General features: G+C 55.6%; 8 protein-coding genes across 8 annotated transcripts; 2 read left to right on the top strand and 6 right to left on the bottom strand.

Annotated features, from left to right (window-relative positions):
• Positions 1–192: 192 nt before the first annotated feature.
• Positions 193–1,722, bottom strand: VDBG_07943 (conserved hypothetical protein; the record flags this gene model as incomplete). Its single annotated transcript, XM_003001638.1, has 1 exon — positions 193–1,722. The coding sequence occupies one exon, from the start codon at positions 1,720–1,722 to the stop codon at positions 193–195; it is 1,530 nt and encodes a 509-aa protein (XP_003001684.1).
• Positions 1,723–2,741: 1,019 nt separating this feature from the next.
• VDBG_07944 (alternative sulfate transporter) lies at positions 2,742–4,591 on the bottom strand (the record flags this gene model as incomplete). Its single annotated transcript, XM_003001639.1, has 6 exons — positions 2,742–3,045; positions 3,102–3,314; positions 3,369–3,565; positions 3,623–4,287; positions 4,352–4,401; positions 4,464–4,591. The coding sequence occupies 6 exons, from the start codon at positions 4,589–4,591 to the stop codon at positions 2,742–2,744; spliced, it is 1,557 nt and encodes a 518-aa protein (XP_003001685.1).
• A 2,445-nt stretch (positions 4,592–7,036) lies between these two features.
• Positions 7,037–8,716, top strand: VDBG_07945 (VHS domain-containing protein; the record flags this gene model as incomplete). The annotated part of the gene is made up of 5 exons (XM_003001640.1): positions 7,037–7,054; positions 7,223–7,618; positions 7,673–8,131; positions 8,212–8,344; positions 8,433–8,716. The coding sequence occupies 5 exons, from the start codon at positions 7,037–7,039 to the stop codon at positions 8,714–8,716; spliced, it is 1,290 nt and encodes a 429-aa protein (XP_003001686.1).
• Positions 8,717–9,455: 739 nt separating this feature from the next.
• VDBG_07946 (hsp70-like protein) lies at positions 9,456–11,815 on the bottom strand (the record flags this gene model as incomplete). Its single annotated transcript, XM_003001641.1, has 4 exons — positions 9,456–9,644; positions 9,701–11,189; positions 11,254–11,368; positions 11,428–11,815. 4 exons carry the CDS (start codon positions 11,633–11,635, stop codon positions 9,456–9,458), a joined length of 2,001 nt encoding a protein of 666 aa, XP_003001687.1.
• Positions 11,816–12,842: 1,027 nt separating this feature from the next.
• VDBG_07947 (elongation factor 1-alpha) lies at positions 12,843–15,430 on the bottom strand (the record flags this gene model as incomplete). The annotated part of the gene is made up of 4 exons (XM_003001642.1): positions 12,843–13,979; positions 14,103–14,296; positions 14,349–14,388; positions 14,672–15,430. 4 exons carry the CDS (start codon positions 15,428–15,430, stop codon positions 12,843–12,845), a joined length of 2,130 nt encoding a protein of 709 aa, XP_003001688.1.
• A 900-nt stretch (positions 15,431–16,330) lies between these two features.
• On the top strand, positions 16,331–18,189 carry VDBG_07948 (T-complex protein 1 subunit epsilon; the record flags this gene model as incomplete). Its single annotated transcript, XM_003001643.1, has 4 exons — positions 16,331–16,340; positions 16,422–16,470; positions 16,553–17,669; positions 17,728–18,189. 4 exons carry the CDS (start codon positions 16,331–16,333, stop codon positions 18,187–18,189), a joined length of 1,638 nt encoding a protein of 545 aa, XP_003001689.1.
• A 755-nt stretch (positions 18,190–18,944) lies between these two features.
• On the bottom strand, positions 18,945–19,502 carry VDBG_07949 (phosphoglycerate mutase family protein; the record flags this gene model as incomplete). Its single annotated transcript, XM_003001644.1, has 1 exon — positions 18,945–19,502. One exon carries the CDS (start codon positions 19,500–19,502, stop codon positions 18,945–18,947), a length of 558 nt encoding a protein of 185 aa, XP_003001690.1.
• A 704-nt stretch (positions 19,503–20,206) lies between these two features.
• On the bottom strand, positions 20,207–20,962 carry VDBG_07950 (predicted protein; the record flags this gene model as incomplete). The annotated part of the gene is made up of 1 exon (XM_003001645.1): positions 20,207–20,962. The coding sequence occupies one exon, from the start codon at positions 20,960–20,962 to the stop codon at positions 20,207–20,209; it is 756 nt and encodes a 251-aa protein (XP_003001691.1).
• Positions 20,963–21,018: the final 56 nt, after the last annotated feature.

Here is a 21,018-nt window from a genome sequence, read left to right on the forward strand (position 1 = left end):
TAAAAGGTGAGATGTCAGTATTCGAGAGGCACCGGTATGTAGAAAATTAATGTCACGATGAAAAGATTGTTGGAATTCAGGTTTATCTCAGCAAGGGAGAATAATATGAACAAGACCTCTTACATCCGTCCATGTAAATCGTAGGCTACGCCATACAAAGGTGATCAAGATAGTCATCCCATGTTACCGGCCTCATCTTTCCACGGCAGAGTCCGTGTCATGTCGAGCCATGACTCGACGCACCCACTGTATTTCGTCCCAGTGAGTGCTTCGTATGTTGATAATTTTGATCCGCCAGCCGAGATCTAGAGCGTGATCAGTGTCCAACACGCCAATGCAACGACAGAGTTTGTCTTGTTGTCCCACAAGCTCCATCGCCTGCTTGTCCAGAAGACTGCCCTGCTTCCAATCCTTGAGCTTCCCACGAGGGTGAGGGTAGTACTCAGTGAAGAGGTCTTTGAATCGAAAGTGCTGCTCTCGGGTTTGCGATGAGCGGTTGGAGCAGGTGGCCCTTGCGAAGAACTCAAAGATGGCCTGCTGGTGGTCTCGACGGCACTGGGTATTGTAGTTCATAAGTTCTCCAACCCGAAAGCATGTTCTTAACTGGAGTGATGAGGATAATCCGACAATACCAGAACGATCGAGGATCTTTCCGGGCAAGGGAGGACGGACGAATGGCGCGATATGTGACCACCCTGTTTGCACAGTTGCAGTGTCAGGTAAAAGATTTGTTTTGAGGGTCAAATCGAAGTCACTGATGTCATGATCAGGCTTGATTTCAGAGAACTGTTCGATCTTGGTGTCATCGGCAATTGTCGAGATATAGTTCCAGTCCAAGTCGTCTTCTAAGAGATCCACCTCTGAATGTAGTTCACGGGGATCAGAGCCGTAGGTTGAAACGTCGTGCGGCGGCAGCTCTAGAGCCTTGTCGAAGTCAACGTCATCCTGAGAATCACCATTCGTGATCTGAGCCGTGTTCGCAAGAGGCATCCGCATGTCATGGTTAAGTGTTCCAGGGAGAAGGTTCGCAAGCGCTTCCTCGTCCGAGCTATCAAGCATGTAATCGTCAACGTCCGACAAGCAGGTTCTCTGGGTACAGGCATCGGTTTTCCTCATCACCTGTAAGTATTGGCTCGAGCCAGAAGTTTCGCTTTCAATGATATCTGGTATTCCTTCGGACGGGACAAAAGCCAAGGTCACCAAAGAACTAACATTGATATCGTGGCTAGTGTCATGAATCGAGCACAGCGAGACGTGATCGGTCTGCGTGGGTGTTAAGTCGATGTATTTACGCATCCAATCGTCATCAAAGTGATCGGAGCCGTTATCTTCGGGAACGGGGCTCTCTGGTGTACTCCAAAGAGTCTGGATTGCGTTGTCCGTTCCAATATCGATGGTATTCGCCGTGTATAAAGGGGCTAGCGTGAGATCGGGATTGGGGAGGGTTTCGCCTTCGAAGGCCAGGCGTGAAGGTACGAAGATGGCCTCATCATAAGAGAGAGCAGGTATTTCCCAGTCCACAGGTGTCTTGGGCCCTTCAGCCGCGGAGCAGTCTGCAGAAGGCAACAAGCCGAGAGCTTGGCTAGTTGTTCTCTTGGTGATGCCAAACGCCAAAGTGTCGTCCTGGTCATCTCGAGGTCTTTTACGGGGCAAGGTTTTGTCCGCCAGTTCACCTTTCTTCGCGTCTTGGTGGGGTAAGTTGGCAGACAATGCGTTGACCATCTTGTTCTTTCTCGGGTCGATGTAGGGTATGCAGCAGCTTGGCGATGTTGGTGACTCAACGCCGCTATGCCCACGATTGGTATTCGAAGGGGGTCCTCCCGCAGAAGCATCGCTTGCTCTGAAAACAGATTAGTTTCAGGGATCGTGGAGTTTTTGAAGGTGACGAACCTGGCTACAGTGTTGATCGCCATAGTCATTCATCTATGGAAGGCAGAATATGGGCCCGATCGAATACTAGTGTGGTGCCCTGGCTGTGGCTTGCCTCACACGAGACACACACAGACAAAACTCTGGGTATACAAGGCGCCAGAGCGAGGTGGTGGCTATTTTTGTAAAGAGTGGTAGCAGCGATAGCCTGATTTAAATAATGAGAAATCCTTGACTATCATAAGACATCGGGTTCAAACAGTCAACTTGACGAAAGTGTCTGCGGCGTCAGCCCTGGCTTGGTGCCTTGTGGTGGGAAGAAGATGAATAAAAGAAGCACAATTGTGCTTCGTTAGAAGAATACATGCTTGCGTCTGATATTAGGGAAACTAGCGGCCGGCAAGAAGGGAAGCTGCCTCCGGGGCGTAGGTCTGTCGTGCCTGCCAAATTTTGACCCAGGTTCCCGTCGAGCTGCTAATGCACTCAATGAAGGCTTTAGGCTAGGAAGGGCTATGAGCTACAGAATGCTTCAAGACTCTCCTGTTGGTACCTAAACGCGTCCATGAGTTCGAAGATATCTCTAGAAACATTCCGTCGTTGTCCAACGTCACAACCGCACCGCGGACGTTGGGGAGAGAGCGTCACAGACAAAGTGCTCCCAGAGTCGGACACCACGACATTCGACAATGAGCAGTGCATGTCAGATCTTGCCTGACTACACCTAGTTCCTGGGCATTAATCATATAAGATATTGTTGGGATTCAACCACAGTACACGCTAATACATCTCCCGCGACTCCGCAGTGAACCTGCCACAAGGTGTTGTTCCATCTCCAAGACAAAGTCAGAAGTTACCAAGCCATGACGCATCTATTAGATCTTGTTGGCAGGCGGGGAGGGCAAAGCAGGCTGAGGGAGGTCCTCGCTGGGCAGCGCCACTTTCTCGCCGCGAACACGACCAATATGCGAGGCATTGTCGTCCGAAGACTCATCGATCGCCTGCCTGGCCTTGCGGCGGCGCTGAAGCCACTCGTCGACGCCGCGCAGAACAGCCAGCGACAAGCCAAAGGTGAGCACACCGATATTGATGGAGAAGCCACGGCGGTAGCGGGGCTTGTCGTCGGCGCGGAATATCTGGGCACCGTAGATGCCCGCGATGTTGGCACCCATGATGACCCTGGCCATTTGTCAGTACTTTTCCTTTCGTTCAGCTTGATGACAAGATGAGCTTACATGGCCATGGCCAGGGCACGCTCCTCAGAGTCGTGGCAGGTAAGGGACATCCAGGCAATGTTGAGCGGGTGCGAAAAGGTGCCGAACGTCTGAGTCCAGACGACGCCAAAGTAGCGGACTCCACGCATGTTCAATTCGGTAAAGATGCGGTTGAAGACATAACCGAGCAAGTGCATGCTCAGACCGACGACCACCGTCTCAGGGCGCTTGTTGCTAAAAGCTGAGTGTCAGTCATCGCATCGCAGTGTCCGGCATGGTTCGACTCACAAGCGATCCGAAACATAGCTGAACGCGAAAGAGGTTGGAATCTGCAGGAAGAGACCGACGGAAGCCAACGCGTTGCTGGTGAGAGCTGCGAAACCAAAGTCGCGAACAATCGAAGGCGAGTAGGTATCGAACGCACGCTGAGGGCCGTTGTTGGACAGAGTAATGAAGAGGTGGATCCAGAGGCGCCAGTTGCCGAACTGTGCAAGGGTTCATTAGCTATGCCCGTAGTTTCCAAAAGTGGAAATGAAACTCACGGCCTTCTTGAAAGCTGCCAGTCCAATCTTCTTCTTCTTCTTACCCTTCATGGGGTCATTGATCAAGACACGAGTCTGCAAGATGTGGAGCTCGCGATCGGTGAAGAATTTGATGCCAGGGGCGAAAGTACTCCTGGGGTTCTTGAAGGAATCGGGAAGGAAGAAACCGAAGACGAAGCCGCTGAGGATGGTGAAGCCACCCATGAGCGCGAACAGCCAGAACCAACCAGCCTTGCCGCCGACATCGCGCATGTGGAGGATGCCGTAGGCAAGCAGCTTGGATGAAGCTTGACCGAACTGGTTACCAAAGTAGAAGATCATGACACGCTTCGCCGTTTCTGTGCGCGTGTACCAAGTCGACAGGGTCCACAGACCACCAGGAATGAATCCAGACTCCGTCATGCCGAGGAGAAACCTCGTGGCAATGAAGGCCCCATACCCCTTCTGGAAGGCCTGGAACAGACTGACGGTACCGAATAGGAAGAGCTGCAGAGTGAGCCACTTGCCGGGGCCCACACGGTAGAGGATCATGTTGGAGGGGATCTCGAAGAGCACGATGCCGAGCGAGAGCATCTGCTGGCCGACGTTGAACTGATCCTGGTTGATGCCCACATCTTCCATAAAGTTGTCGGTGATGGCGTTGGCAATGTTGCCTCGATCGAGCTCTGTGGCATGTCGCGTGTCAGATGTGGTTGCCAGCGGAGAAGCATTTCACACGCAGGTACTCACGGAGACAAAAGAATCCTAGTGTCAGGATGGGCATGATAATCAGGTCCAGCCTGTCGAAGACATCAGCATGAGTTGACAACCCTGACGAAGGAGGATCTCCTCGGCAACTTACTTCCGCTTGGCCTTGCGCTCCTCTTCTTTTGTCCAGTCAACGTGAAGGTTGCGCAATTCCTCATCGCCCTGAGTGGAAGAGGGTGGGCCCTCGAGCGCCTTGGGCGTCTTGCTGTCGTATTCCGACATGATGGGTGTGGTTGATAGCAAATGCACACCGGCTAGAACGGCAACTTTGTCTTGATAAAACAAGAGATGGGTCGAGGATATTCTCCTTATAAGTTATAAACCAAGTATGCCCAGCCTTTGCAGAGTGCCCTTATCTTCCCGCCTGTCACTCCCGAATATGTCCGTTTACCGGCCGCCCGCTCTGTTCGGTTCTCCCTGCTCTTTTCTGCGCAGATTTTCTTGCCACGGCAGAGCCTTCGATTCTGGAGCGTCTGGGCAAAATGGCATCAGGAAGCGGGCTGATCACGCAATCAAGCAGTGCCGGCGTTGATAGGACTCCCAGTGTCTTGGCGGTCTCTCCCACTCCAGTTGCGCACTCACAGCGAAGCGGGCACGCCGTGCGCTCCCCCCGGGCTGGAAGCTGTCCCGTGTCACGCAATTCCGCCACGAGCTGCCGAACGTGGGTGTTTTTCACCAAAAGGTCATGGCCCTTCGCTTTTGGGATGATTTCTCTGTCATTTGTCGTAGTTGCAAGGGCTCGATTGTCAAAGTCTTGGTATCCTTGGGACAGGCAGTCAATAGGATGCCAAGGAGCGTGGTGGTGGCGGAGCACTTAGTTCGACCCTCAGGGGACTGAGGGTCACTGAGCCTCCAGCCAATCACCTTCAGCTTCGTACGAGGTTGGTTTTCGGCTGCCCAGAAAAGGGCTTCCATATACACTGAGTACCCTTCAGCGCTGAAAGCTTGTTGTTGAGGGACAGACCAGAGCTGAGCTGTACAGTGACATGAAAGGCCACGCATCTCCTTGCAGTGAATAGAAACCCGTGAGACTCAAGCAGGCACACGCTAGAGTCAAAGTCTATAATGTCGCTCCTATGCCCGCCGTTGGCGAAAACCGGTCTATTGGTACAAGATCCGCAAGGGATCTGATCATTGGCGCGGGCGAAGGGGAAGCCGTCGTAATGTTGGTGACCACGGCTGCCGATCTATTCTGTCGACAAGATTGCCCGAGTGCCCCGAATGGCGAGATCGCCTGAAACCTTAAGTGGAATTGGCTCAGGGAACTAGCCGAAAGTAGGCGCCAGGTGCGGCAGTTTGTCCAGTGTCCTTCCTGGTCAATCCTCTTCTCAGTCCCACCCCCACGGGATGCTGCGCCAGAGGCCAACATGAGGCCTAGGATAATGACCCGGCTTCGGCTCTCGATGCTCGCTTGATCAAATAACGAGCTGCATCGAATATCTGACAGAGTCGAATGAGGCAAGTGACCCCGTTGTCGGCCGGGTCGAAGCAGGCCGAGAAGGCTCTGGCCTCCCAAGATCAACACAAGAGGCGCGGGAGAAGCAATATGGTGGCCGCCTTGTCGTGGGGTATGCATGGCTCTAGCACCAAGTACGCGTCCTCTCGTAAGACCAGGCAGAGAGGTTGGGCTGAAAGCTGATGAGGCTGAGAAACACACGTTGAGGAGCAAAGAGGAATGGCTTTGGAGATGGAAGAAGCTGGGCGAGGTCTGACAAATGCCAAGAGTATTTCTCAAAAGAACGCCTTGCAAAACAGCTTACACATGCCACGCGTGGATGACGAGCTGCGGGCGCCGCCATCTCAGGGTTTGAGTTTTGGAACGGCCCGGATCGATCTGGCTGAGAACCATCTGAGTGGTAGCCCGTCAATTACTTACGACTTGTGGCGCACATTCACATGTGACTCCGGTACCTTACTATGAAGGGGACAGCGGGGCGATAATGAGGGAACATCACGTCCTCTCACCGAGGTGAGAGAGACTGTTTATCGGGCTGTCGGTGAGGCTACTGCCAACATGCACTCTCTAGTGTGATTGGACGGCCGCGCTGGGTCTCCTCAAGATGTGGCGCAAAAGGGGTCCATCTGGGATTTGGGGCAATGATTCGGATGATCATATGCAATGTTGGTATGTTCTGTAACAATTCGAACGTTTGCCCATCGTGGAAACTATGTTACATTTTGAACCATGCCATAATACTTCGTAGCAACTTTTTCATCCTTTCACGATGCACAAATGTCGATTTCGAGGCCTCCAAAGCCCCATAATCCAAGCCACACAGAACAGCCACTGCACTACGTCACATGGCGGGGCTCAACACCGCACTTCAAAGTGACCAAGAGCAATGGCTGAGCTCCAACCCAATTACCCCACCACGGGACCTCTCATGCCAGCCTGTCACAAGACATTCAACGTCTCAAGCTTCATGAGCACGACGAGAACGCCCCTTGATGCATGTTTCGGTAATTTTGTGCTCTAGATATCTGCCTCTATCGCACTCCAGTTTGCCTGAGGTAGCTATCTCAGCTTGTGATTCAGAGCTTCCCTCACATCTCACCAGCTACCCCGCGTTCGCGACATTCCGCTTAGCGCCGGTCAGGCTATCACTCGACACACTCATATCAACCCAACATACAACACCTGGTTGATGGTAGCAACACAACATTGCAATGTCCATGTTTGCCCAGGTCAGTCACATCTGGGCCGATCCTACTGGCTAGCCCTGGCATCGCGGCTCGTGGCGCATGGCGTGAGCCTCGCCTTGTCGCGACATCATATGTTCAGCCATAGCGCTCAGTATCGTCATCACTGATGGCAACGAAGGGCCCCCAAAAGCAGAGCTGACATACATGTAGAAGAAGCCGTACTCGGCCGTCACCGCGTACATCGAGCGTCTCACCAGTGAGTCTTACGAGGAAGATGATCTCAGTGGTATTATCGACCTCGTCGAGGTCATCAAGTTGCAGTCGACCGGTCCCACGGAAGCCGCGCGCGCGATTCGCAAGAAGCTCAAGTATGGCAACGCCCATCGCCAACTCCGCGCCCTCGCCATTCTCGATGGCCTTATCCTGAACGCGGGCCCCCGATTCCAGCGCACCTTTGCCGATGAGCCCCTGCTCGAGCGTCTCCGCGTCTGTGGCACTTCAGATCTGTCTGATCCAGACGTCAAGAAGAAGTGCAGGGTTCTGTTTGCTGGATGGGCTGACTACAAGGGGACGCCGGGACTTGAGCGCATCGCCAAGCTTCATACGGTATGTCTAAACAATCGCGGCGCAGGCAAAACAACCACGTTCTTACACATTCAGGATCTTCCCAAGCGCAAACAAGCCATGACACAGGAGCGATCCAAGGCTGTCCGTGAGACGGAGAATCCCTTTGGTGAAGAGGATGAGGACGAAGGTCGCCAGACATCGCCGTCAGGCCGCGCCGGCGAATCGTCTAAAGCACCGTACGGGAAACCGGCCAGCACCGTCAACTCCTTCAGCCATACGAAGTCATCCTCTGCGTCTGGAAGCACGTCCTTCTTCGGATCCTCCAAAGACAAGAACAAGACCAAGGATAAGAAGGGCAAGAAGAAGCCCTTTGTTCTCGAGGCTGAGAAGGAGAACATGAAGAGCGATATTGCTGAGGCCTCCATCTCCACCACCAACCTTAACAACGCCCTGCAGACCATCAACCGAGAAAAGGAGCGCATCTCTGACAATGCGCTCGCCGTTCAGCGATTCGAGGAGTGCAAGAAGCTCAGGAGGAAGATCCTCCGCTATGTGAGCGTCCAAGTCTCTTCAGACTGGCCAGCAATACTGACAATCGCCCCCTCTAGATCCACCATGTTGAATCTGAACAGTGGCTCGGCAGCCTCCTCCACGCAAACGACGACCTCGTGCTTGCGCTCATGACTTTCGAGCAGCTCGATCGCTCTATCGACGCGGACTCTGACTCGGATGACGAACTCGCGGAACAGGCCCACATGTACAGAAGTATGTCATCACGTCTAACCCCCGTAGACACTCATGTCCCTCTGTTCCTCTTTATCAAAACTCCATGGATCTAACTTTCCAACTGCAGTGGCTACCGAAAAGGGCAAGAGCGCAACCCCGGATGCGCCCGATATGGCGGGCCTCAACCTCGGGGCCAGCCCTCCCCGTCCCTTGGCTCCGTCACGCCCCGGCGCCAGGTCCAAGCCCGCGTCTGTGTCGCCAGCCAATGCTTCAGGGCCGACGAAGCCGCCCCGCCCGCCGGTCCAGCAGGTCGATGACGACGACGACGACGAAGACGATGACGACCCCTTCGCGGACAAGAATGCCGTCGCCACACCCGCTCTCGAGAGGGGACAGCCGTCGTGGTCGTAGGCTGCAAGGCACACCAAAGGAACGATGAACCTGGACAATAGGGACCAGAGCTGGAGCAAATGGCAGCATAAGATGCGTGGGGGAAACGGGGAGGGGGGAAATGCGCACTTATCACCAAGATTTGTTGTTTTTCGTTTGTTTCTTCTTCGTCGATGGCAGAGCGAGATTCGTCAGATGTCGGTTTGATTTGAGTTCCACCACGCCAGGCAGGGGCAAGCGAGCGAAGATGATGGGTGCGGCGATTGTGTACAGGGCGTAGGTACTCCAACAATCACAGGCGGTTCTGCCAACATACCACAAGAGTGGACATCAGGGGTGCGGTGGAGACTATCGCAGCACGACGTATGCTCGACTGGATGACCACATTATGTTTATCCCCGCCACTGGCAACAGACATTCAATGCAGTGAAGTACTAGGTATGGTGGGATTTCAGGCACATGTTTCCAGAAGTCGTGTCACTACATGTCACCATGGTCTGTTTTCAACGGCTCAGATTTCACTAATGTCATGTTCCCGTAATCTACATGCCCGGCGGAGGGCGCGTCGTCCTCTCCGCCAATGCTGCCTGCGCCGATTAACCTGCCCAACACCAGGGGTTTTAAATCAGAAAAACACGGCGGGCGGCGTTTGCGCGCGCGGTGAGAAGCTCCTCCCAGCGTCATGCATGATTCTCGTTCTCTTTTGTGCTTTGAACTGTTATCAACAACAACAAACTCCCAGAAGCTAGCTAGTAGGAATTTAAAGCTCATCGTGGGATGCGGGCTCATCAGCCTCGCCACCGGCGCCACCAGCACCCTGGTACATCTTGGAGGTGATGGGGTAGGCGACGTTGGACAGCTTCTCCTTCTGCTCCTCGAAGTCCTCGGCGGTGGCCTCGGCGCCGTTCTCCTCGAGCCAGTCGGTGGTCTCCTTGACAGCCTCAAGAATCTGATAAAACAGTCAGTCGTGTACTCATGAGTCCAAACACACTGGGGAATACTCACAGCCTCCTTCTCCTCGTCGTCGATCTTGCCACCGAGACCCTCGTCATCGTTGACCTGGTTCTTCAGGGAGAAGGCGTAGTTCTCAAGACCGTTGCGAGCCTCAATGCGCTCGCGGGTGGCCTTGTCCTCCTCAGCGTACTTCTCAGCCTCGGCAACCATGCGGTCAATCTCCTCCTGAGTGAGACGGCCCTTATCGTTGGTGATGGTGATGCTCTCGCCCTTGCCGGTGGCCTTGTCGTGGGCGGAGACCTTGAGGATACCGTTGGCGTCGAGCTCGAAGGAGACCTCAATCTGGGGAACACCACGGGGAGCGGGAGGGATGCTGGTGAGCTCGAACTTGCCGAGGATGTTGTTGTCCTTGGTCATGGAGCGCTCACCCTCAAAGACCTGGATGAGAACCACGGGCTGATTGTCGGCAGCCGTGGAGAAGATCTGGGACTTGCGGGTGGGGATGGGAGTGTTACGGTTGATGAGCTTGGTCATGACACCGCCAGTGGTCTCAATACCGAGAGTAAGGGGGTTGACGTCCATGAGAACGATGTCCTCAGTACCCTCCTCGCCGGAAAGAACACCAGCCTGAACGGCGGCGCCGAAGGCGACAGCCTCGTCGGGGTTGATACCCTTGGAAGCCTTCTTGCCGTTGAAGTACTCCTCAATGAGGGAGACAACCTTGGGGATACGAGTGGAGCCACCGACGAGAACGATGTCGTCAACCTCGCTCTTCTCGACCTTGGCGTCCTTGAGCACCTGCTCGACGGGCTTGAGGGTCTTCTTGAAGAGGTCGTTGTTGAGCTCCTCGAACTTGGCGCGGGTCAGAGTCTCGGAGAAATCGTTGCCGTTGTGGAAGGCCTCGATCTCAACACGGGTGGACATCTGAGAAGAGAGGGTACGCTTGGCCTTCTCGGCCTCACGCTTGAGCTTGCCCATGGCCTTGGCGTCCTTGGTGATGTCGACGTCGTTCTTCTTGTTGTAGAGCTTGGCGAAGTGGTTGATGACACGCTGGTCGAAGTCCTCACCACCAAGGTGGGTGTCACCGGCGGTGGCAAGCACCTCGAAGACGCCCTGGTCAATGGACAGGAGAGAGACATCGAATGTACCACCACCAAGATCGTAGACAATGATCTGGCGCTCGCCATCGAGCTTGTCAAGACCGTAGGCGATGGCGGCGGCGGTGGGCTCGTTGACAATACGGAGGACGTTAAGACCGGCAATGACACCAGCATCCTTGGTGGCCTGGCGCTGGTTGTCGTTGAAGTAGGCGGGGACGGTGACAACGGCGTGGGTGACCTTCTTGCCGAGGTAGGCCTCAGCGGTGTCCTTCATCTTGCCGAGAATCATGGCGGAGATCTCCTCGGGCGTGAAGTTCTTGTCCTCGCCGTTGACGGAGACCTGGATGGAAGGCTTCTCGTTCTTGGCAACAACCTTGTAGGGGAAGTGCTTGAGATCGGCCTGGACGTTCTTGTCGCTGAACTTGGATCCAATCATACGCCTAGAGACTTGGTCAGCACGACATGTCATTGTGAGCAAACAGAATCGATTGGCTAGTAGCTTACTTGACATCAAAGATCGTGTTGTAAGGGTTAGCGGCGGCCTGGTTCTTGGCGGCGTCACCGACGAGACGCTCGCCATCCTCGGTGAAAGCGACGTAAGAGGGAGTGATACGGTTTCCTGTTGGCGAGCGGGTCAGCAAGCGTGTCGGGATTTCGTGAGAGGCCAGGTGTCCGTACCTTGGTCGTTGACGAAGATCTCGACCTTGCCCTTCTGGAGGGCAGCGACGCAAGAGTAGGTGGTTCCAAGATCGATACCAATGACGGTACCGTAGTTCTCAGGCTCCTCAGCGTGCACAGTCTGGACAAGGGCCAGAGGCGCGAAGAGAAGACAGATCCAGGCCAACAGGCCGAAGCCCATGGCCATCGAGTTGCGAGACCTCGACATGTTTGTGTGAAATGGTTCGGATCGCGCTCTTATCCAGGGTATCGCGCAGCAAAGGGAAATATAAGGAAGGAAGAAGTGTCAGGCACGCAGCGAAGGGGATTCTACCTCCAGCCGGTTATGATGCCGTGGGTTAATGGGAGGGAAGGGGAGTTGGGTTGAAGAATCGGAGAGGTAAAGGGCAGAGGGAAGAATGGAAACCTTTATGAAGTGAGCTTCCCCAAAAGAAGGCGTCGGAAAGTCAAGCTGTCCATTGCACAAAAAGGCCAGATTTCAGCAAGAGCGCCACAGTTGGCAGGGGTTCAAGTGGTTATCGCTGTTTTGACCGCTTATCGTGCACGTGTCCATGCACTGTGAGCACATCATTCACCGCCCTGGATCTGCACCTGAATAACGAGAGTCTACAGTGCGAATTACATGATCAGCCACGCACGAGCCACCGGCGGATTGACAAGAACCTTAGCGCCTCCACCCTTGGCGCTATGGGCAAACTTCGTGGGGACACGATGCAGGATCCAGGGCATGAAGTATTCCAGACATTTCGATGAGCTCAGCGGTCAAGGAATCAGGCGTTCCATACTATTCCATCGTCCGAGTTGGCCACCACAGTGACTCACGAGGCTGTCACGTCTCTGACCTGCTGGCGATGCCTTCCTCCGCCTGGCATACATCTTTGCCTTTACCGCTGCCAAATGACATCGTGGCCTTTCTTGCCCCCCTCCCCCCCCCCCTGCCCCTAGACCCTGGTGATGCGGGGCTCTGGCACTTGAGCTCTGGCTCAATCTGGCTGCGGGGTGTAGGAACGGATGGCTGTCTCCGAAAGCGACGTGATTTCTCATCAACGACGACTCGCCTTATGCGTAGAGAAAGCCTCCGTGGCCAGAAGCTCGAACTGCGTTGCAACAAGCGTGACGCAGAATATCGGGTTAAAGACACGTTGACGCTTCAGACTGCTCACTTGTCGAGCGGGAGGCTGCCCCTCAGCTGGCCGGCTCAGGAACCAACACGGGAGTTGACTGCATGTTCCCTCAATTCCTCATTTGGGATGGTTTCTATTGGTTGAAACGCGACTAAAAATGCAGTGCCCATCATGCCCTCATGCGGCACCCCCAACCTCCAGCAATACCCCCGAAACATGCCAGCCTCCCATTCGCTTCCTTTGGATGCATCATGACTTCGTTTCCTGCGTGTTTTTGGCAATCCTCAACAGCTACTCTAGAAGACCTGCTGCCACGGTTTCGCCGCCCATTCGCAACACGACTCTTTGCCCAGCCTCCAGAGGCACCTTTGACTCCAGCTTGACCACGACGCGTGCAACCTTGGCAGGCGCCACAACCTTGGGGTTCTTCTTCTCCGTTGCGCCCGTAGTCTTGTTGAGCACTGCCGGGATCGACTGAATTCTGCCGGCGGCATGTAGTCGACCTCGATGGACGTCGACAGGCATGGGCATCAAGTGCTCAAAGGCGAGCACTTTCATGGTCAACAAGTCGCTGGTCTCGATTGGTTCCGCCTTACTGCTGATGATGTCGCCTACCCGAATATGGATGGGATCGATGCCGTAGACACCCAAGGACACGTTCTGTCCAGCTACCGCCCAATCCTGAATCTCGGTATCGACCTCGATGGAACGAATGCTGGCCTGTTCTCCACTAGGCTGCACCACGATGCTCTCGCCCGTCTGCACAGTTCCAGATTCCATGCGACCCGATATTGTCAACTGGCTCTGTTGAGATTTGAAAATCTCCGAGATGGACATTCTGAATGGCTTTTCTAGAGCCCGGGCCAATGGTTCGGAATCCTCCAGGGCCTGAATTAGTGTTTCGCCCTTGTACCAAGACAACGCGGGGTCCTCGGATCTGACCGCCAAGTTGTCGCCGTTGAGTCCAGAAATGGGAACGAAAGTGACGTTCTTCAGCTGGAAGCCGTTGCCCTTCATGAAACCGGTGACTTGCTCAGAAATCTCGTTGAATCGCTCCTCAGACCACCCAACCATGTCCAGCTTGTTGACGGCGACAATGACACGTTGGACGCCGAGACTCCTCAATAGTAAAGCGTGCTCCCTCGTCTGACCCTTCAAGCCTTTCTCGAAAGCTCCAGTATTGGCATCGATGACGAGGACGGCAAAGTCAGCTTGACTGGCTCCGGCAATCATGTTAGGAACGAAATCCCTGTGACCCGGGGCGTCAAGGATCGTGAACTGGGTTTTGTCGGTCTCGAACTGGTTGGTGGCAATGTCGATGGTCACACCACGTTCGCGTTCCTCCTCTCGCTGATCCATGACCCAGGCGAGCGCAAATGATGACTTGCCCAGTTTCTCTGCTTGGCGTCTATATCTGTCGATCAAGTGCTGTTCAACAAACTTGAGCTCCAGCAAAAGCCGCCCCATGAGCGTACTCTTGCCTGCATCGACATGGCCTGGAGTTGTCAGCAAAGCTCAGTAGAGTCGTAGTAGCTTTCACGCACCAACTACAACAAAGCTTGCGCTGCGTTTGCTCTTGCTGTTCTCGAACTCTTGAAGCACATTGATCTTCTTGCTCTTCGGGGGTGGAGCATCGTCCAGTGAGAGATCCTTGGCAGCTTCTGTTGGCGGCCCTCCGTTGGACTTGGGAGCTTTCTTGGCGGCGGTAGCGCTCTTTGCAGCAGCAGCGTCAAACCGGTTGCCCGCTACGGAGGAAATCAGAGTCAGCGCCTCATTGATTCTTCGCGAATCGCGAACCTTTGGCCTGCGCCGCGAGCCCTATGTCATCGGGGCTGGGCTGGTCAAACGCTGCAGAGTTGAACAAGGGGGATGACTTGTAGGGGAGGTTGAAAGTATCAGTTGAGAGGTCGGCAGAACCAGCAGACAAGCCACAGAGTACGTGAGCAAAGGCGGACGGCCGGGACGTTGACGTGACTGCTTGTTCCTCTGCTGGAGCAGGGTCTGATGACTGTCCATTATGGGCTTCGTCCGCTTCCATGGTGGTGGGTGGGGACGGCCCTGATGGAATTGGAAGGGGGCTTCGCTGCGGGCAATGCCTTGCCGTCCGAGTTGGCGCTCACGAGCTTCTGGCGTTTCGCTAGAATACTTGAGCCGGGCTTGACGTTCTCTTCATAGGTTTGCTCGTTGATGTTGAGCTCGGCTAGCCGTTTCTGTGTCCGTTCCTCCGACTCCTCGGGCTTCTTCACGGCCTCGCTCTTCTTCTTACGGGCCGCGGCAAGCGCTTGGAGTTTGGAGACCTTCGGCCCTTCGCCACCACCCAGAAGCCTGCCCACGGGCAAGACGGGAGGAACCATGATGGCTTGCCGGTGTTTTGGCACATTCATCCAGGGCATGTCTTCGAAATACCAGGACGGAGGCGGCCACGGGGTGGTTGAAGGAATTCCATAGGAGGAGGCCATGCCGAAGTTGCCAATGTCACTTTGCATCTGCTGTCTTGTCCTGCCGGCTACCGAACGCTCAACTTCTGCACTTCCTGGTCCCTGTTTCCAACTTGACGCGAGAAATGAAATGAGCGACTTACCCTCCTTCGGCTTCTTGGGTTCAGACTTGGGAGTTGGTGGCGTGATGTATTTCTTTAAGAGGTAGTCGACCGTCTTCTCAATGTCATAATAGTAGTACCACAGGGCGTCGTGTATTTGCTGGGTCGTTAGAGATCCAGCGGCGCTTCCCAGAGTCTCACGGACCTGCTCAGCCCCTTTGGCTAACGCATCGCGATCCTCAGGGGTAAGCTGATCCGCACCGAGCTCACCATCATCAGCATCGTACTCATCGAGAACTTCTTCATAGTCCAAGTTACGGACGGCTTGATGGCGTGACATCTGGAAAAAGACGTCTCAGTGTCAAAGAACGAATGGGGAAGAGGGGCTCGAGCTGCAATGCAAGAAGCCGTGGAGGGCTATCGAGTGACGTCGAAGTGGCTCCGAACGAAAGCTTGGCTGTGGCTCGAGCTGAAGCACTGGCAGATGTATGGAGGAATGGAGTGAGGATGTTCGGACAACAGCGCAATTCGAATCCTGCGAAGGGTAGAAGGTGATGATGACTAGTCGCGCTTGTGCTCGTAAGGGTGAGGATGGTGTATGTAGCCCGACTTTTGATCTGGTCGTCATTGGCGGGGCAGCAGTGCTCGTGGCGGGGTATCAACACAAGAACAGGGCAGTTTGGAGCCCAAAGCCCGCCCTCGTAAGGGCCAGGCTAGGCAGGCGGTGAGAGGCTTCTGACCATCACCATGTACACCAACGCGAGAGCATCATAGAAGTTGTATCTGCGGACAACACGGTCAAACACAAGACTGGCAAAGAGCCATGACACCAGCGAGTCTATACAGCAACAAAACCGCATCCACGATCAATTTTGTAGATGCAAGCGACAAAAGCATTCAGTCAGCTCTGTTCAGAGAGGTACCTTTACCTTGCATTCACTATGCGGGGCACCCGGCACGGCCCACCACCTGCACGTGACGTGGGAGTTGGGGGAGCCTGGAAGCAGACAGCAGCGCTCCGAAATTCAGAAATTTTGGCCTGGGCGACGTGCAAGCTGGAGCTCACTAATCTCGACTTCAGTCCACGATACCCGCTACCTCCTACAACGTCGCCCGATACCCCTCAACAAACCCTGGTAGAGCTTCTGTAATCGAAAAAGGCTCCCAACATGGCGATGAGTGAGTAGTTGCTATCCTCTGCTGTTCCAGTCATTTGCTAAGTTACGTTCTAGACCTGGATATGAGCAATGGTATGCGCTGCCTGATTGTCGACCCCTGAGCCCCTACACCGACCCCTCCCCCACGAACCAACAACTGACCGGTTTGCACAGCGGCGGTAATGAAGGATGAGCAGGGCCGCCCCTTCATCGTTGTCCGAGAGTATGTCCGGCACATGCCATCCCCTGCCTTTCAGTAGCGGCTCCCCCCTTCCGTCCCCCTCCCGCTGACCCCTCTCGAACAGTCAGGGCAAGAAGAAGCGTCAGTACGGCAACGAGGCCGTCAAGAACCACATCCTCGCCGCTCGGACGGTCGCCGACATCGTCAAGAGCTCCCTCGGCCCCCGCGGCCTCGACAAGATCCTCATCTCCCCTGACGGCGACATTACAGTCACGAACGATGGTGCGACGATCCTGCAACAGATGGAAATCTCCAACCACGTCGCCAAGCTTTTGGTCGAGCTTTCCAAGTCACAAGACGACGAGATTGGTGACGGAACGACCGGCGTCGTCGTCTTGGCCGGTGCCCTGCTCGAGCAGGCTGCCGAGTTGATCGACAAGGGCATCCACCCTATCCGCATTGCCGACGGCTACGACCAGGCCTGCGACATTGCCGTCGCCGAGCTCGACAACATTTCCGACACGATCGAGTTCAGCAAGGAGGACACAGAGAACCTGGTCAAGGTGGCGCGCACAAGTCTGGGCAGCAAGATTGTGTCCAAGTCGCACGACCAGTTTGCCAACATTGCCGTCGACGCCGTGCTGTCCGTTGCGGATCTCGAGCGCAAGGACGTCGACTTTGAGCTGATCAAGGTCGACGGCAAGGTCGGCGGCGCGCTCGAGGATTCTGTCCTCGTCAAGGGCGTCATCATCGACAAGGATTTCTCCCACCCCCAGATGCCTTCCGAGGTCAAGGACGCCAAGATCGCCATCCTGACCTGCGCCTTTGAGCCGCCCAAGCCCAAGACCAAGCACAAGCTCGACATTACGTCCGTCGAGGAGTTCAAGAAGCTGCAAAACTACGAGCGCGAGAAGTTCATCGAGATGATCCAGCAGATCAAGGACACAGGCGCCAACCTGGCCATCTGTCAGTGGGGCTTTGACGACGAGGCGAACCACCTCCTGCTCCAGAACAAGCTGCCCGCCGTGCGGTGGGTCGGCGGACCCGAGATTGAGCTGGTGGCGATTGCGACGAACGGCCGGATAGTGCCTCGGTTCGAGGACCTGAAGGCGGAGAAGCTGGGACGTGCCGGCATTGTCAGAGAAATGTCGTTCGGCACGACGAGGGAAAAGATGCTCGTCATTGAGGAGTGCGCCAACACACGAGCGGTGACGGTCTTTGTCAGGGGCAGCAACAAGATGGTACGTTGGGGACGCGGAGCAGAGAACAGGACAGGCAGGCAGAGGCTAACGGCAACAGATCATCGACGAGGCCAAGCGGTCACTACACGACGCCCTCTGCGTCGTCCGCAACCTGGTGCGCGACAACCGCGTCGTCTACGGCGGTGGCGCGGCCGAGATTGCCTGCTCATTGGCGGTCGAGGACGCGGCGGTCAAGACGCCCGGTCTGGAGCAGTACGCCATGCGCGCCTTCTCTGAGGCCCTTGACGCCGTGCCGATGGCGCTGGCGCAGAACTCTGGTCTCAACCCCATCTCGACGCTGGCCGAGATCAAGAGCCAGCAGGCCAAGGCCGGCCCCAGCGACCGCGGCAAGCTCGGGGTTGACTGCATGGGTCGCGGCAACAACAACATGAAGGACGCCTTCGTCATCGACCCCCTGATCGGCAAGAAGCAGCAGCTCCAGCTGGCGACACAGCTGTGCCGCATGGTGCTCAAGGTCAACAACGTCATTGTGTCTGGGTCTGGCGAGGAGGACTTCTAAATCAAAAAAGGCGGCTGGTTTGTTTCGAGCGGACGGGGTGCACGGGATTATACCAACCTTTGTATTATGCCGATAGAAGCTCGGTCTGAGGCCGGGATAGACTCCTGCACATCAATGCACATGACAACATGACTTGATGAAGTTGAACGAACGTTGTATGGATTGAGGTTCGGTCCGTGTGCCATTACGGGAAGTCCCTTAGGATCCGAGCTTGCGAGTGTGATGCAGAGACATAATGCGAGGAACACGTGAAACAAATCTTGATGTTATCTAGGGCGTCTAATGTATCTTCGTCTATCCCAGAGCGTAAACCCCTTCTCGTCTGACTTCGACGTTATCTCGAGCGCAGTATCGTCCCATCATTCAACTCATCATACCAAAAGCACGAAAGACCTAGTATTGGTGCTTCAGGAGGGGCCCGAATTCGCGGTAAAATGTCTGCTTCAGCTCCTCGAGCTGCTCACCCGTGGGCCTGGCCTCCTTGCTCCTCCTGGTCCAGCTCTCGTCCGTCTCGCGGAGCAGCGCAGCAGGGTCCTCGCCCGCGGGGTCCACAAACTGGTACGAGCGGAACTCGCAGTTTTCCCACGCCGTAGCTGCGAAAGGGGTCAGCGATGATTCTCGAGTTGAAACGCAAGTGGAAAAGAAAAGTCCGGGAAGAGAGCCACAGAAAGATAGAGGGAGGATGAACGAAAAAAAACAGAAAAAAAACACACCAACGCCAGAACAGAGACAAGCAAAACATACCTCTCGGCAACTCAACGCCGTGGAAGTCCGTGGTCAGGAAATGCAGGAACGCCCCGTGCGACAACGGCAGCAATGTGAACGTCCTCCTTGCCGCTCGCGCGCGCCAGGTCCCGCAGGAAGAGGGGCGCCTTGGTCGCGCGCGCCTCGAGCTTGTCGAGGGTGGGCTCCCACGGCGAGGAGGCGCTCTCCTTGTCGTTCCAGCCGGCGGGGACGCGCGAGAAGTCGGCCCTGGCGCCAAACTCGGGCGCGACGACGGCGACGTCGGTGCCTGTGTCGCAGGGCGAGTTGCTGACCTCCTGCAGCTCGGGGATGGCGATGACCGGGAGCAGGGCCGCCGGCTGGGGGTCCTCGGGGGTGGGGCCGAAGCAGTTGAGGCAGGTGTGGAGGGTGCGGCGCATGGGCGAGGCGACGAGGTGGGTGAGGGAGGCGTGGGCAGGAAAGGTCGCGCGGACGTTGGCGCACTGCTTGAGGCCGAGGTCTGTGAGGAGGGGGTCTGGCAGGGCTTCGTTCTCGACAGAGAGGTTGTGGAAGCCCTGGGCGTGACGGACGAGGTGGATCGTGACAGGCATGTCGAATGTGCTTGGCGAGTGAGGCGAGTGGTGACAGCAGTGAGGATAAGTGTGTGAAGAGATTTAGTGGCCAGGCTGACAGGTGTTCGTCGAAGAAAATCTGTGAGTACGTGTGACGACGAAAATCTGGGAGATCTGCACCTCCTGTCCAAGACAAATAAATGCAGGCCAACGAAGTAACGGTGACGATGACTACAACGACGTCAGGTACTGCCTCGAAGCAGCTCCAAGCCGCTCCACAAGGTTCCAAGGTCCTGCCAGCGCCCCTTTCCTCCTCCAGTGGATGACTCAAATCACGTCCGGACCGGAGCTCCACTTGGCTCGTACTCTGGGTCCGAAAAGGCCGACTTGCCGGTGATCGGTATCCTCTCGCTCGGTGTCGCAGCAGCACTTGCCGTCCGCGCCCTCTGGCTGCCGTGGGGGCGCCGCCAGTCAGGGTGCGTGGCGGCTTTGCTGTCCGTCATTGGCCCACGCCCAGACTGCCTGCCTTGGATTGCACTTGCACATCTTGATCGTGAAGAAGAAGACCTCAAAGATGCCAAGGTGTCTCGATCTCGACGAGCTGTTGCCATGTGCTGTTGCCTTTGGATATTGCAATGAATGACAACTGGGTTTCGCAAGCCAGCAAAAACAACCCTTAGGAGAAACACGCCCATCCAAACCTCCCATCCCAAAGCAGCGTACCACTAACAGCCACCATGTCTCTAGAAGTTCCTCCAGAAATTCACTTCCTCTTCAAGTTGCTCCGGACCGAAATCTTTCTCGTCCCCCGTCAACAGTGCCAACTCGCATTCATCCTCCAACCTCCTCTCCTTTCCTGCTGCCTCTGCCGGTTTGGCCCCTTTCTCTCGCTCGTCATGGGTACCCATGTCCGCCTCGGTAAGGCTCGCAAGCGTAGGCTGGGGGTCTCCCTGAAAGCCACAATCAAAGTTGTCGTATGCCATCTCCAGATAAAACTGGGCAGCGCCTGTTTGGGCCATGGTACTCCAGCCCGCGAGGCCATTCCGTGCCGATTCAACGCGGACCCTTTTTGCAGCCCGCGCCGCGCCGTCGTAACGACCATCAGTGTTGTCACGGTACCGATCCAAATTCTTGCGCTTGAAGCACACAAAGCCGTTGGCCCAAGGCATAGGACATTCGTCGTGAGATTCGAGAATAACAGGGCCAGCCCGTGCCGACGCAAATCCAGCAGCAATGACGTGCGCATGTCGACGGCACTCGAATATATGCTGAACGGAAGGAGCCTTCGCAGTCGCATGGGGACCAAAGACCCGCACCACGGCATCGTAGTCCACGCCGGCTTCGTAGCCGCCCCGGCGCCATTTCTGGCGTCTTTTGTACAGGCCGATATACGCCCGGGCTGTGGCGAGTTCCTCAAAGGCATCGTCGGCGGCGGCGTCCCCGCGTTCGAGGAGTGCTTGGACCGTCAGTACGCAGTATGCGTAGACGGTGGATGACATTGGCGCTTTGGGGTTGATCGTCACGACGGCGAAAAGGGTTCAATCTCGCATTCCAC

Source organism: Verticillium alfalfae, genomic scaffold (genome assembly GCF_000150825.1).
Source record: "Verticillium alfalfae VaMs.102 supercont1.11 genomic scaffold, whole genome shotgun sequence".
In the NCBI taxonomy this organism is placed as follows: Eukaryota; Fungi; Ascomycota; class Sordariomycetes; order Glomerellales; family Plectosphaerellaceae; genus Verticillium; species Verticillium alfalfae.